The sequence below is a fragment of the Hippopotamus amphibius genome, chromosome 9 (genome assembly GCF_030028045.1).
Source record: "Hippopotamus amphibius kiboko isolate mHipAmp2 chromosome 9, mHipAmp2.hap2, whole genome shotgun sequence".
NCBI classification, from domain to species: Eukaryota; Metazoa; Chordata; class Mammalia; order Artiodactyla; family Hippopotamidae; genus Hippopotamus; species Hippopotamus amphibius.
Genome location: NC_080194.1, coordinates 136982435 through 136998768, shown reverse-complemented (window position 1 = coordinate 136998768; position 16334 = coordinate 136982435). Strand labels below are relative to the sequence as shown.

General features: G+C 42.0%; 1 protein-coding gene across 1 annotated transcript in view; it reads right to left on the bottom strand.

Moving 5' to 3' along the window:
• Positions 1-16334, bottom strand: part of VPS35L (VPS35 endosomal protein sorting factor like) — a 134521-nt gene that overhangs the window by 83966 nt on the left and 34221 nt on the right. Inside the window, exons 10-12 of the mRNA XM_057749152.1 lie at positions 10424-10520; positions 9663-9710; positions 8261-8354 (exon numbers count right to left, since the gene is read on the bottom strand). Coding sequence (XP_057605135.1) covers positions 8261-8354; positions 9663-9710; positions 10424-10520 — 239 coding nt within the window. The remainder of the gene's footprint in view (positions 1-8260; positions 8355-9662; positions 9711-10423; positions 10521-16334) is intronic.

Genomic DNA, 16334 nt, shown 5'->3' with positions numbered 1-16334 from the left:
GGCAGAAACAAGAGGAATTACTACTAGGTAGCATAGGGAAAGGAGACAGCAAATCTTATACATTAGACAAAATGAGAAAACAAAGCAACACCATGCAGGCAAAGGAGCAGGAAAAAACCCCACAAGACCAAATAAATGAAGAGGAAACAGCAAAATTGCCTGAAAAAGAATTCAGAGTAATGATAGTAAAGATGATCCAAAATCACAACAACAAAATAGAGAAAATACAAGAAACAGTTAATAAGGACTCAGAAGAACTAAAGGGCAAACAAACAGTAATGGACAACAAAATAACTGAAATTAAAAATACTCTAGATGGTATAAACAGCAGAATAACTGAGGCAGAAGAACGAATAAGTGAGTTGGAAGATAGAATGGGGGAAATAACTGCCACAGAACAGGAAAGAGAAAAAAGAATAAAAAGAATGGAACACAGTCTCAGAGACCTTGGTGACAACATTAAGTGCACCAACATTCAAATCATAGGCATCCCAGAAGAAGAAGAAAAAAAGAAAGGGTCTGAGAAAATATCTGAAGAGGTTATAGTGGAAAACTCCCCCAACATGGGAAAGGAAATAATTAATCAAGTCCAAGAAGTGCAGAGAGTCCCATACAGAATAAACCCAAGGAGAAATACACCGATGCATATATTAATCAAACTAATGACAATTAAAAACAAAGAAAAAATATTAAAAGCAGCAAGACAAAAGCAACAAATAACATATAAGGGAAAACCCCATAAAGATAAGAGCTGATCTTTCTGCAGAAACTCTGCAGGCCAGAAGGGAGTAGCAGGATATACTGAAAGTCCTGAAAGAGAAAAACCTACAGCCAAGAATACTCTACCCAGCAAGAATCTCATTCAAATCTGACAGAGAAATCAAAAGCTTTACAGACAAGCAAAAGTTAAGAGAATTCAGCACCACCAAACCAGCCTTACATCAATTGATTAAGGAAATTTTCTAAGTAGGAAACACAAAGGAAAAGATCTACAAAAACAAACACAAAACAATTAAGAAAATGGTAATTGGAACACACGTCAATAATCACCTTAAATGTAAATGGATTAAATGCTCCAACCAAAAGACACAGACTGGCTGAATGGATACAAAAACAAGACCCTTACATATGCTGCCTACAAGAAACCCACATCAGACCAAGGGACACATAAAGACTGAAAGTAAAGGGATGGAAAAAGATACTCCATGGAAATGGAAGTCAAAAGAAAGCTGGAGTAGCAATACTTATATCAGACAAATTAGACTTTAAAGTAAAGACTATTACAAGAGACAAGGAAAGACACTACATAATGATCAAGAGATCCACCCAAGAAGAACATATAACCAATTGTAAATATCTATGCACCCAACAGAGGAGCACCTCAATACATAAGGCAAATGCTAACGGCCATAAAAGGGGACATTGACAGTAACACAATAACAGTAGGAGACTTTAACACCCCACTTACATCAATGGACAGATCATCCAAACAGAAAATAAATAAGGACACACAAGCTTTAAATGACACATTAGACCATCCAAAAATGACAAAATACATTTTCTTCTCAAGTGCACATGGAACATTTTCCAGGATGGATCACATCTTGGGTCACAAATCAAGCCTCAGTAAATTCAAGAAAACTGATATCATATCAAGCATCTTCTCTGACCACAACGCCATGAGACTAGATATCAATTACAGGAAAAAAACTGCAAAAAATACAAACACATGGAGGCTGAACAATATACTATTAAACAACCAAGAAATCATTAAAGAAATCAAAAAAAAGAGGAAATCCAAAAATATCTACAAACAAATGACAATGAAAACACAACAACCCAAAACCTATGGGATGCAGCAAAAACAGTTCTAAGAGGGCAGTTTACAGCAATACAATCCTACCTCAAGAAACAAGAAAAATATCGAATAAACAACCTAACCTTACACCTAAAACAATTAGAGAAAGAATAGAGAAACCCCAAAGTGAGCAGAAGGAAAGAAATCATAAACATCAGATCAGAAATAAATGAAAAAGAAAGGAAGGAAACAATAGCAAAGATCAATGAAACTAAAAGCTGGTTCTTTGAGAAGATAAACAAAATTGATAAACCATTAGCCAGATTCATCAGGAAAAAAGGGAGAAGATGCAAATCAACAGAATTAGAAATGAAAAAGGAGAAGTAACAACGGACACTGCAGAAATACAAAAGATCAAGAGAGACTACTACAAGCAACTGTATGCCAACAAATTGGATAACCTGGAAGAAATGGATAAATTCTTAGAAAAGTACAATCTTCCAAAACTGAACCAGGAAGAAATAGAAAATATGAGCAGACCAATCACAAGTACAGAAATTGAGACTGTGATTAAAAATCTCCCAACAAACAAAAGCCCAGGGCCAGATGGCTTCACAGGCGAATTCTATCAAACATTTAGAGAAGAGATAAGACCTATCCTTCTCAAATTCTTCCAAAATATAGCAGAAGGAGGAACACTCCCAAACTCATTCTACGAGGCCACCATCATGCTCGTACCAAAACCAGGCAAAGATGTCACAAGAAAAGAAAATTACAGGCCAATATCACTGATGAACATAGATGCAAAAATCCTCAACAAAATACTAGCTAACAGAATCCAACAGCACATTAAAAAGATCATACACCATAACCAAGTGGGGTTTATTCCTGGAATGCAAGGATTCTTCAATATATGCAAATCAATCAATGGGATACATCATATCAACAAACTGAAGGATAAAAACCATATGATAATCTCAATAGACGTGGAAAAAGCTGCTGACAAAATTCAACATCCATTTATGATAAAAACTCTCCAGAAAATGGGCATAGGAGAAAATTACCTCAACATGATTATAGCCATATATGAGAAACCAAAAGCCAACATCATTCTCAATGGGGAAAAACTGAAAGCATTCCCTCTAAGAAGAGGAACAAGACAAGGGTGCCCATTCTCACCATTATTATTCAACATAGTTTTGGAAGTTTTAGCCACAGCAATCAGAGAAGAAAATGAAATAAAAGGAATCCAAATTGGAAAAGAAGAAGTAAAATTGTCACTCTTTGCAGATGACATGATATACACAGAAAACCCAAAAGACTCTACCAGAAAACTGCTAGCACTAAACAATGAATTTAGTAAAGCAGCAGGATACAAAATTAATGTGCAGAACTCTCTTGCATTCCTATACACTAACAACGAAAAAGCAGAAAGAGAAATTAAGGAAACTCTCCCATTTACCAGTGCAACAAAAAGAATAAAATACCTAGGAATAAACCTGCCTAAGGAGGCAAAAGACCTGTATGCAGAAAACTATAAGACACTGATGAAAGAAATCAAAGACCATACAAACAGATGGAGGGGCATACCATGTTCTTGGATTGGAAGAATCAACATTGTGAAAATTACTATCCTATAAGCAATTTACAGATTCAACACAATCCCTATCAAATTACCAACAGCATTTTTCACAGAACTAGAACAAGAAATCTTACAATCTGTATGGAAACGCAAAAGACCCTGAATAGCCAAAGCAATCTTGAGAAGGAAAGATGGAGTTGGTGGAATTAGGCTTCCTGACTTCAAACTATCCTACAAGGCCACAGTGATCAAGACAGTATGGTACTGGCACAAAAACAGAAAGGAAGATCAATGGAACAGAATAGAGAACTGAGAGCTAAACCCAAGCACATATGGGCACCTTATCTTTGACAAAGGAGGCAAGAATATACAATGGAAAAAAGCCTCTTCAATAAGTGGTGCTGGGAAAATTGGACAGCAACATGTAAAAGAATGAAATTAGAACACTTCCTAACACCATACACAAAAATAAACTCAAAATGGATTAAAGACCTAAATGTAAGGCCAGACACTATCAAACTCCTAGAGGAAAACATAGGCAGAACATTCTATGACATACATCAAATCAAGATCCTTTTGGACCCACCTCCTAGAATCATGGAAATAAAATCAAGAATAAACAAATGGGACCTCATGAAACTTAAAAGCTTTTGCACAGCAAAAGAAACCATAAACAAGACAAGAAGACAACCCTCAGAATGGGAGAAAATACTTGCCAACGAAGCAACGGACAAAGGATTAATCTTCAAAATATACAAGCAGCTCATGCAGCTTAATACCAAAAAAGCAAATAACCCAGTCCATAGCTGGGCAGAAGACCTAAATAGACATTTCTCCAAAGAAGACATACGCATGGCCAACAAACACATGAAAAGATGTTCAACATCACTAATCATTAGAGAAATGCAAGTCAAAGCCACAATGAGGCATCACCTCACACTGGTCAGAATGGCCATCATCAAAACACCTAGGAATAATAAATGTTGGAGAGGGTACGGAGAAAAGGGAACTCTCCTACACTGCTGGTGGGAATGTAAGTTGGTACAGCCACTATGGAAAACAGTTTGGAGGTTCCTTAAAAAAGTAAAAATAGAACTACCATATGATCCAGTAATCCCACTACTGGGCATATACCCAGAGAAAACCAAAATCCAAAAAGAAACATGCACCATAATGTTCATTGCAGCACTATTTACAATAGCCAGGACATGGAAGCAACCTAAATGCCCATCAACAGATGAACGGATCGAGAAGATGTGGCACATATATACAATGGAATATTACTCAGCCATAAAAAGGAATGAAATGGAGCTACACGCAATGAGGTGGATAGACCTAGAGTCTGTCATACAGAGTGAAGTAAGTCAGAAAGAGAAAAACAAATACTGTATGCTAAGTCATATATATGGAATCTAAAAAAAAAAAATGGTACTGATGAACCCAGTGACAGGGCAAGAATAAGGATGCAGATGCAGAAAATGGAGTGGAGGACATGGGGTTGGGGTGGTGGGGGGACAATGGGGAAGCTGGGATGAAGTGAGAGAGTAGCATAGACATATTTATACTACCAACTGTAAAATAGCTAGTGGGAAGTTGCTGTATAACAAAGGGAGATCAACTCGATGATGGGTGATGCCTTAGAGGGCCAGGACAGGGGTCGCGGGAGGGAGGGGATATGGGGATATATGTATAAATACAGCTGATTCACTTTGGTGTACCTCAAAAGCTGGTACAAGAGTGTAATGCAATTTTATTCCAATAAAGAGCTTAAAAAATGGTAACACACATGTGGCTGTACTTATTAAATGAAGCAAAAAGACTCTGGTATGTAAGAGAGTCAGCTGGGACTTCACTGTTGCATTGTTAAAATATATGCATTCATTCTTTGCTGGGCAGTCATGGAAGCAGACATAAATTTTGATGTATTTTTTTATCAGACAAGCATGAAGCCTAACAATGCTGCAATCCACTGGCTCCTTCGTTCATTGTTTTAAAAAGATTGTAACATTTTCAGCTGAAAAAATTTTGCTAATCATAGAGAAGGTGGCCAGAGCCCTTCTGGAAAAGTGAAGGTCTCAACTACAGTGGGGAGTGCACATATCGAAAACAAAACAAAGCATCATAATGTTTCTTAAACTGAGCTCCTCGAATACACCTCAGTTCCACACTGCTGCTTTAGCACAAAAACAGCTTTGTAAGGAGAGCTGCTTTCTGGGAACTGGTTTCTTCCAAGGGGGACAGATTTCTGCCGCTTGCCTCCCCTCTATCCAGAGGTCAGGAAGACTGATGATAACGATGTCTTTAGGTGTCTGTAAAAAATTCCTTTGAGAAGAATTATGCGAGATCCAACGGGGCAGTAAATTCCAAGGGCAGCTCTGTGGCTGTGGGATGCTTCCAAGGACAAGAACAGAGATTAAAAAAAAACACTAACAACAAATGTTAGATCACTTCTACTGTGTTCTGATTCTATTGTCTTTCCTTCCACTAATCATTTTGTAGAAAAGGCAATAATTATCTGTTAGGCGACAGCAAGAAAAAAAAGCCCAGTGGACAAGCAGTGGAGATGAACTGAAGGGGCCGTGACTTAGAAGAGGAGTTAATCATACTTTCCTTTAATAAACAGCTTTGAGCTCGCCCCAGGCCCTGCCTACTCACTGCCTTTGTGTTTTGTTTATCTCTTCCCATAAAGCCAAATGAGCAGCTTGGAAATCTGCTTGGGTCTAAAAGTTCTCTACCTAGAGTAGCAAGGGTAGTTACTCACAATTTCCATTTGCTATTTCTGCCTGCCTGGCATTCATTCCCTCCGTTTCTGGAATCAGGAAAGTGGATTTGTCTTTGGGAAATCAAACTTCCCTCTCAGACCGTGAGGTCTGTGGCAGAGCTAGATCCAGCCGACCCTGGGTTGCAGGGGTGGGCACATGACCCAGGCTCAGTCAGTAGGCATATCCCACCCCATGGCCACACTGACTGGTTGATGTATGGACAAGGGACCCAAGGTGGTCCAGTGAGATTCCGCCCTGAAACTCTGGCTGGAACTACTGGGGAAAAGGCACTCTTGCCTGTGGAGTTCCCAAGCTGCGAGGATGGGAGCCTTTCCACCATAGGGAGTGAAGTCACCCAGAGGAGAGAAGACAATATTTGACATGGCTCGGGGCTCTGGGTCTGCCATGCATGCACTACCCCAGGCTCTTCCGATGCAAAGGCCAACAGATTCCCCTCTTTTGCTTCAAAGTACTATGAACTGGGGTTTTGCCACTTGCAATTGAAAGAATCCTTACTAATGCACACTGTCTCTTATTCTTTTTATGTCAAAAGATTTTCAGTAACTACTCAACCAGGGGAATCGGTGCCCTGCCTAAATTGACACAAATGATTTCAGATACAGTGCATCTCATCACCAGCTTTCCTAGGGTGGGTCTGTAATCTCTCCTCACTGCCACTGAGTTTTCAAGTTGCATCAAACTTTAAAACTGAACAGGTTTGCAAGGAATGAATATTCACCCCCACTTTCTGATGTCTGTTTAATAACTGTGTGTCATGAGACACACTGAGATTCTAGATCTTTATTACTCCACTATTTCTGACGTCAAATGAGTTCAAAGACTGTAACGTGTCCTACAAGGGGAAAGGCAGCATAGCACTAATACACACAGACGATGGTATCCTTACATCCCCCAGCAGGACCCAGCAGCATTTTGCACATGATAGGCCCTCAGCAAACACTGACATGGAAGGAGCATTTGAGCTCACAATATTCCAAAGTTGAAGCTCTAGGAAACATATCTGATATTCCTGTATAAAAAATCCACACCAAGTTTCAAGCAGATGGCAATGCATAAATACTTTGGCCTTGGTTACAACAAGGGAGCAGGTGCCCTTAAATGGGAAGCTTTTTCTTTCTTTTCTCCCTAATCAGGGAGTGGACCTATAAAAAGTATCCTTCCGAAGGATGTCTGCTACTCACTCTGAAGGCAATGACTGTTTGATTTCTTTGTGACACCGGAGACCACAGGGCTTCTGTCATTTGCTAGACGTCACATAAAAGAAGCCGATCAAAGGCTACCATCCTCGCCTTCTGATTCCACGGTATGGATGATCCCTAGCAGGGGAGCGGGAGGTCTCTAACTGTAGCTTTGTCCTCAAGGAAGGTGCGTTCATCAGGATCCTACAGAAGAGGGGCAATAAGCCCTCTCTAAAGGTGAACGATGCTCATGGGACTAGCAGGGGGCCTCCCTCCGAAAGCTGACAGAGGAAAGGCCCCATGTGGGTTCAAGAAAAATGACTGTAAATACTCCAGAGGGTGTATTTTTCATAAATGAAAAACTCACTAGTTTTAAGTAGGGGCTTCACAGTGCTTTAAAGGAGAGAAAGGCTGAGTGATTCCCAATCCTCACCCGTCAGAGCAGCCCTCCGAGGCCAGGCGACACAGACCTGATGCCCGCCACCGCCAGGAGCGCCTCTCCCTGCCAGACGCCCTCACCAACGCGCACGCCAAGCCAACTCTCTAACACAGAGACCAAAAAACTAATAAAACGGTCAAGTTCAAAGACAAAGGGAAAGCACGTTTCCAGTCGATGCAAAGCAACCTATTGGCCGAAAGGCCTTGGGAGCCTCCTTCCCAGCAAGAAGGGAGAAACAATTAGTTCTGAAACCCAGTTCATTTGTAAGAAAATGACCTTAAACGCCCCCTAATTAGAGTTACTGGTAAGTGGGTCTACTTTGAAATTAATTTTTAAAAGAAATCCTGCAGCTCTGCTTCCTGTGGACACTGTACTCTAAAATTAGCAGCTAACAAAGACCTTCTTTCAGTGGCGGGTGAGGTGGTGGGGAGGAAGGAGACAGGACAGGGTCACAGGCGCGAGCGCAGGGACGCGGCTTACCCGGCACAGGTAGGCCCTGGCGTACACCGACACCAGCGGGTCCCCGATCCCCCGGACCATGCACGTCAGCCGGGGCAGACACTCCGAAATCCCCCTGTTAGAGATGGAAGACGGCAGCATTACACCCCGTGTGAGCACTGCTCCTTCATTTGTAAACTAAAAATAAAGCTAGACTTCCTAAATGTAGGTGGGGAGGGAAATCAAGTTTCCGAAACAAACCAAGGGCAGAGTCTGAGTTTTCGAAGGCCACGTAAGAAGAGTCTTTCTCTCTTGCCACAGGTCATTCTTTGAATGGTTTCTTTCACCTTCACCATTTGCTCAGTGCGGACGTCTAACCTTCACTTTTTTCCTGCCTGAGGTCACACTTACTGTACTAATTTTACGATTTTTGTCCCTCAGTTATTCTCCATCAATAGGTCCCTCCTCGACCTCCTGGATATTTCCGTCGTATCTATGTCCCCTGGCACTGACTTGCTGCCCTGTGCCCCACCCCTTCCTAGCACCTGACACCTAGCACCTCAGGCTGGCATGGGCATCCCTCAGTGTGAACTGTGACTTACTTATTCCTCCTGCCACATGGGACTCCCATCTGCCTTGGGCATTATTCTCCCCCAGCTGGTAAGACAAAATAACTCTTTCTTCAGCACCATGCTATCCTCCCAAACTCCCCCAGGCATCCCTAGATCCCAATCAAACACATTTGGTACACATTCCAAATCCAACCCAACTACTTCTGGGAGCACCGTGAGTCAGCCCGTGGCTTTGAGGAGTTGATTATCTAGATGGTACCCAGCACCACTCAGTACTTCAGCCGCTCTGCAGAAAGCAGACCTGGTTTCTCCAGGCTCTGCAATACTACTCCCAAAACAATGTCTGAGGTGGCCCAGAGCAGCAGAGGGCTTGGGACAAAGGCTTTTCCTTCTGACATCTTTGTCCTCTTCATCATCTCGGACAGCAGCAGCAGCAAAGACACTGAGTGAGGGCCCAAGGTAGTGTGTGCAGCTCAATGGACGCTCACAGACCCTTTCTTAGGGCCTTGTTCACAGAGATGGGGGGGGCAGAGATGCTAAGTAAGTTTCTGAAGACCACACAGCTAGTAATAGCAGAGCCGGAATTCAAATACAGTTGAGCTGACCTTCCTTGAGCTAGTCAACCAACCCTGAGTTTTCTTCTCAGTAAAATGGAGATTAAAAAGCTATCTCTACTTCATTAAGGTTTTGTTTGGATTAAACGAGAAAATGGATGGAAGGTGCTCAACACCATCTCTGCTATACACTAAGTACTCAAAGAATGATAGCTACTGTTACATCACCAGTAGCGTGTGTGTGTGTGTGTGCCCGCGTACACAAAGAAAAGAAACTTTTTGAAAATGTATGGTTCTGGACTTGAAGAAGCGCCTTACGTTTTGGAGAGGAACTTGTTACACTTCAGGATGGATGCTTCCACATAGCTACGAAAATGTTCTGTTAAGGAAGACGTTTTCCACGTGGCCTGTCCCCCGCAGGGAAAAGCCTGAACTATTCGTGCAGAGAACTAGGTGTGTCTTCAGGACAGGGGGCCACGGTGGCGCTCAACAACCTGGAGAACTCAATTAGCGCATGGCTTGTGGTTTCTATATTTGCTTTCCAAGCTTTTATACTTATTTAAAATAAAATTTGGAAAACGTCGTACGCGGACTTACGGTTGCGTGCTGAAATTTAAACTGGGTTTTTGAGCACTTCCAATTGAGGTTTTATGGGAAAAGGATGAAACTTAGAGAACTAAGATGCCATTTGTGCATAAGTCGGATTCTCTGTCCTTCAACACTGGTGTTTGTGCAGAGAAACTTGACCCTGTTCCTTTCAAGTTCTTGGAACCAGAGCAAACACAAAAAGAAGCATTTTAATTGAGAAAATTAATGTGGGAATATTCCTCAGGGAAACAAAAGCCTGGTACATGGCAGCATAGTCAAAGTAAAAAAAAAAATAAACAAAACAGAAAACTGGGAAAGCCAGAGTCCAAGAACTACTTGGACAAAGTGGCTGGCCCTGTACTTCCAGGCTAGCAACCATAACGGAACTGCATTTTCAACAGGAATTTCAGGGCAGCCCATCACATGGCTTCTATTAGCAGCGCAACTCTTGCAGTCTATCTTTAAAATCATCAGACAGAAAAAAAGGATACAATCTCGGAATGAGTTCCCTGATGGAAGCAATCTTGAAAAACCAATTTAAGCATGTTTCTTTGGCTGTGTCATTTACATTCTCTGGAGAGAAGTGATCTGTAAAACAAAAATAATACCTATCAGCCTTCCTAATTCTCAAAATCTATTACAGAACAAAAAAAAGTTACGATGGAGCAGAAGAAGGAGTGGGGTACCCAGTCTATGTTTTTCCTTCTCCTTCCAAATATCATTACTGTCAGGAAACAACTGGTGGCAATGATTACTGACACACAGAGGCTTTCTAAGCGCCGGGCCGCTGCTCAGAGTGCTTTACAGACATCAGTTCACCTAATCCCCATGAGGACCCTCCAAGTTATGAACTTTCATTGTCCTGTTTCATAGACACAGAGGGCAAGGCACAGAGAAGTTTAGGGACTTGCCCAGGGCACAAAGCAAGCAGATGTAAGAGCTGGAATTCTACTTAGGCACTCTGGCTCCACAGCCTATCTTCTTAGCCACTGCCTCTAATTTAATCCAGAGGTCTTGGTGTACCCACCAGTAACTATGGTAATATTGTTGAGAATTCCAGATGCTTGAGGAAGCTGCAACTGTAACATTGGATGTGATCCATCCATGTTTGTGCTTAACTATCACATGGACCAGACTTGAAAGGTAAATCAAGACCTGAGGTGAGAAACCAGCCAGTTAGGCTGCCGGCTCAGTACGGCACTAAGACCTGAGTCACCTTGTGGCAAAACTGCCACGTTCCCCTGAAATCTGTTCTCTTCCTCTTTATTAATAGAACTCTCATTTTCTGCTGGGCATACAGCCATCCTTGCAGCTCAGTGTGGCCATGTGACCAAGTTCTGGTCCCAGGAAGTCTGGGACTTAGCTGTAAGGGAAGCGGCTTGATCTTCCTCCTTTCTTCCTGCCTGCCAGCTAGAATGCAGACATGACAGCTGGGACCTCCATAACCATCTTGAACCATGAGAGCAAGACAGAAATCAGGGCTGCTGGCCCCACGGGCTGGCTGCTCCACTAGCCCTGATCTTCTTTACTGTGATTTTGAGTTTTCTGGCACTGACAACCAAGCCCAGTCATGACATACATCTTAATAAGGGATGGAAAAGAGTATGGAAAAATGAAAACAAAACCAAACAAAAAACTCGTCAACACCAAGAAGGCCATTGTTGAAATCTCACGTGAAAATGATTTCTTCTAAATGATTTCTGCACAAATTGGAGCCTGATCCCACCACTGGGTATGCTCTACACTATTAGGATTCAATCAAAGCAGGAGAAATTAATTACGATAGAACACAACAAATGAACATTAGCTTGTTGGTCTCACCTTGTTGTTCAGTGGGTCATTTTTCATCCCTGATTCTACTTTCTGCTACTTGGTGGTACACCATTAAGGTGATCAAAATATCCACGGAATCAGCAAAAAGATAAAACGCTAGGTACTTCACTAGCAGAGAACAGTCACTAAACACAACTGTAGATATTTTGGAACTGCGATCTCAAGTATTTCTCTATTTTTGGACATTCTAGCATGCTTCATTCACTCAAGAATTATTCACTTGACATTTTCGAAGGGAAGGGAAATTACCATTTTTCTCTTTCTTGGCCTGAACCCCTGCACTTAAAAGTAACTTTTTCTCAAATTCCAAGATATCTGGACAGGAAAAGATAAGGGTTATTCTTAAATTCATTTGTCAATCTTGCCTTTTGGAAAAGGGAGAGGTGGGGTTAATTCCCCTTCACATGACCAAATCATGTGACCTGAGATCCAAAAGCAAAAACACGTCTCTGAGGTCATCGAAGAAAAACTGCTTTCCAGCTGAGGGAACGGAGGTGCAGCAGAGGGTGGGATGGCCGGATTTCGGGCTGCCAAACACAGCTGGACCTCACACCAAAGGCAAGTTGCCCTCCGCGTACACATTGCAAGCTATACGATAATCTGCATATGCAATATAAAGGCATTAGGCTTTCTTTCCAGCTCAGGGGATCATTTAGCAAAAGGATTATGTGATGTAGGACTTTAAAATTTGACAGAAAAAAAGTAAATAAATAAAACTGGAAGAAAAAAATGTTACAGCAAACTCCATATGACATTTCTTTACTTCATTTGCTCAACACAAACATCTCAGGAACCAGCTACAAGTGGTATTCTAGGCTCCAGGCAGATAACAGCACATAGGAGACCCTGCCCTCATGGAGCTTACGTTCCAGTGGGGGAGAAACATAATAAACACAGAAAAGAATGAGCATGCAAACAAATAAGATAACATCCAGTAGCAGTCAACACTATGAAACATATAAAACTAGGTTATGGAATAGAGAGGGACCAGAGTTAATGGCAGGGGTGGCGGGGGGGTGCATTAGGTAGGGTGCTGGTCAGAGAAGGCTCCTGCAGACGAAGCATTTGAGCTGAGCCCTGGATTACAAAACGGGGGCAGCCAGGCTTAGATGTGGAGGAAATGTATTCCAGGAGGAAGAAACCGCAAGCGCAAAGGCCCTGTGGTAGGTGTGACCTCTGGTGTGGTCAAAGAACAGAAATTGAGCCAAGGTGGTGGGAGCAGGAAGGGGAGGAGCAGGCACCACAAGCCAGGTCGTGCAGGGCTGCAGCCTTGGTGTAGAGTCTGAGAGTTTCTCTAGGTGAGGAGTTCTGAGCAGAGGAAAGACATGACATGATTTATACTTCAGCACTTTGGCTGCTACAGGGAGAATGAATTCAGAATTTGGAAATTAATTCAGAAGAGGCTTTGATGTAACAAAAAGCAAAGATATTTTCCTCTAGTTCCCACTTATTTTTCTTTTATGGTGCTTCTTTTTTCAATTCTAACTTCTGCGGATATTTTAGGAGGAGGTAAGACACCAGCGACTCTAGTACTTTTTCATTTGCCACGTCTCTGCCCTGGCACTGAGAGGTCTCTTTGCATAACAAGGCTTACAGGGGTGCCACGTCATCTTAATATGAGCCTGAAAGGCCAGGTCAGTTAAGGACACTGCTTATGCAGACGCAGCTTATATCAGCCATGGGGAAAAACTGAAGACAGGAATGCCCAGAGCTGATGAGGAGAACCACAAGTTCTGTGACTACAATAAACCCAAGTTATTTCTCCCAAGATGGAAATAAAATTGTTTTATCACTTAGAGTATGTGATCTCTTCACTCATCTGCTGGGTTAAGAAATGCTGGGGAGAAACTACCACATCTAGTAGCAGGCACATTCTGTGACCCCAGAGGACACTGGTGTCTTTCTGAGCTCATAAGAGCTACGCCTTAGTTAAAACTCCTGAAGGTAAAGGGCTCAGATACGAAGTTCACACTCTGAATTTGATTCAAGTGGAAAGAATGAGTACACAGGCCACCAGACTTCTCTCTCCACGTGATCTCTTCAGGCAGAATTCTGCACAGCAGGTTTCAAAAGCTTCCTTCATGATTACTGTTACGAGTCAGCCCCAACACTACTGACGTTTTTGAGAAAAGTTTGCCCCTCTCCCTTTCACGTTCTGGAAAGCAGAAAACACATGCAGGGGAAGATTTTAACTGCAAGGAGGAAAAATGAAATTATTTTCAAGAAAACAAAAGCCCAATTCAAGGTAAAAAAAAAAAAAAAAAGGTATTTTGGGATGGAAGAATTTAGTGATAAATGTGCCAATTAGTATATTTACATCAGAACTAATAGTGAATATGAAAACAGCCTTTTATTTTGAATTTTCATACTTTAGGTGGGGAGAAAATTAGTAATTTTTCCTTAACTAGCCCTAAAAAGTTGTTCGTATAGGTAGTGAAAACTGAGAGGAAGGAAAACTATTGCAGTAGGTGCAAACACAAATGCCCCTAGGATCCAGGCAAATAATAGAAATATTTGTAAGCAGTTAGGGTATACAACAATAGGAAGAAGTAGACCCTATATCAGAAATATCTTAAAAAGTACTGTTATAGCCAAAGAAAATGCCTGTCTGGGTTTATTTCTGCCTACAGGCTGAGAGTTTACTGCTGCTGGTATAGCACATGGAAGAAAAGCTGGCAAGTGTAAAATAAATGCACCCAGGCTTCCCAAATCCTTAAGTTGACAGAAACCTTTCCATCAGGCTGGGCCCTGCCTCCCAGAACGTGGGAGGAGCTGTTAAAAAAAATCTCAGGTGTGATGTGGTGAAGGGGAGGGTCTTAGAGCAGCGCTGTCCTAAGGAAACATTCACACGAGCCACATTCAAAAAGCTAAACAAAAGAGGTGAAATTTAACAATATACTTCATTTAATCCAATTCATCTAAAATATCATTTCAACATGTAACCAACTTAAAAATTAGTGAGATACTTCATGGTCTTTTATTTGTAGTGAGTCTCTGAGGGACTTCCCCGGTGGTCCCGTGGTTAAGACTGCACTTCCACTGCAGAGGGTGCAGTTCGATCCCTGGTTGGGGAACTAAGATTCTGCATGCTGCGCAGTGCAGCCAAAAAAAAAAAAAGTCTCTGAAATACAGTGTATTGTTTTCCTACTCATGGCACATCTCAGTTTGGACGGGTCACATCTCTAGTGCTTAAGAGCGCCATGTGACCAGTGGCCACCAGACTGGACGACACAGGTGCTGTGCTAAGAACCAAGCTCTCGCCAGCTGGTGGCAGGTTGTGGGCAAGTCCCTGACTCTTCCCCACTGGGTCTGCCTGCCTAAAATGAGACAAGGTGACTCCTAAGAGCTTTTCTAGCCCTAAAGGTCTGTAGAGTTATGTCTGTCTTTCTCTCTGAGAAATGTGCATTATTAGACAGTTTTTAACAACACAGATACATGGAAGAAAGGAAAAGAAAGGAAAGAAAAAAAGGAAAGAGAACTGGGAGATTGGGATTGCCATATATACATTACTAATAAGAAAAAAAAATCAAATGGTACACTTTAAATACATGCAGTTTACTGTATGTCAATTATATCTCAATAAAAGTTCTTTAAAAAAAGGAAAGGGAGAAAAGGAAAGAAAAAAAAGAGACAGAGTGAAAGAGACAGAACAAAAGAAAGAGAAAGAGAGGGCAGGAGGGAGAGAGGGAGAAAGAAAGACCAAAAAAGAAAGAGAAAGAGAGACAGAAAGCCAAGACAGATAGACAAAAAGAAAAGAGGTCACTGTCACGTGCCATCTTTTCATCCTCCAGGGAAGTGTTGCTGCTAGAAGCAAAGGAGGTGGGATGAAGGCAGAGCAAGCTTGTTGCTCCAACTTCCACAGATGAGCGGGCTTCCACTCAGCAGTGCTAGCAGCTTGAGAGGGGGAACAAGAGGGAAAAGTCGCTGCGGCTGGGATTTCCATGCTGCTGGCCTCATCATCACCATGTATGTAACAAAAGAAATCTGTGATCTAGTTATCCCATTATAACCTCCTGAGAGTTTAAAACTGAGTGGCGGAGCTTCCTAGGTGGCGCAGTGGTTGAGAATCCACCTGCTGATGCAGGAGACACGGGTTCGATCCCTGCTCCAGGAAGATCCCACATGCCGTGGAGCAACTAAGCCCGTGTGCCACAACTACTGAGCCTGCGCTTTAGAGCCCGTGAGCCACAACTATTGAGCCCACGTGCTGCAACTACTGAAGCCCACATGCCTAGAGCCTGTGCTCCACAACAAGAGAAGCCATGGCAATGAGGAGCCCGCGCACCACAACGAAGAGTAGCCCCCACTCACCGCAACTAAAAAGAAAGCCTGTGCACAGCAAAAAAAGACCCAACACAGCCAGTAAAATAAATAAATAAGTTAATTAATTTAAAAAACAAAAACAAAAAACTGAGTGGCAATAAATTTAATGCAAACATCACTTGGGCATAGAATGTAGATTCAAAGCATCTGTTATTATTGATTTATTAGACATTGTTCTTTAATGTAAAGTCGGTTTTATAAAGCAATTTGCTTCTTGGAAAAGACATATAGGAAAACTACTAAAAT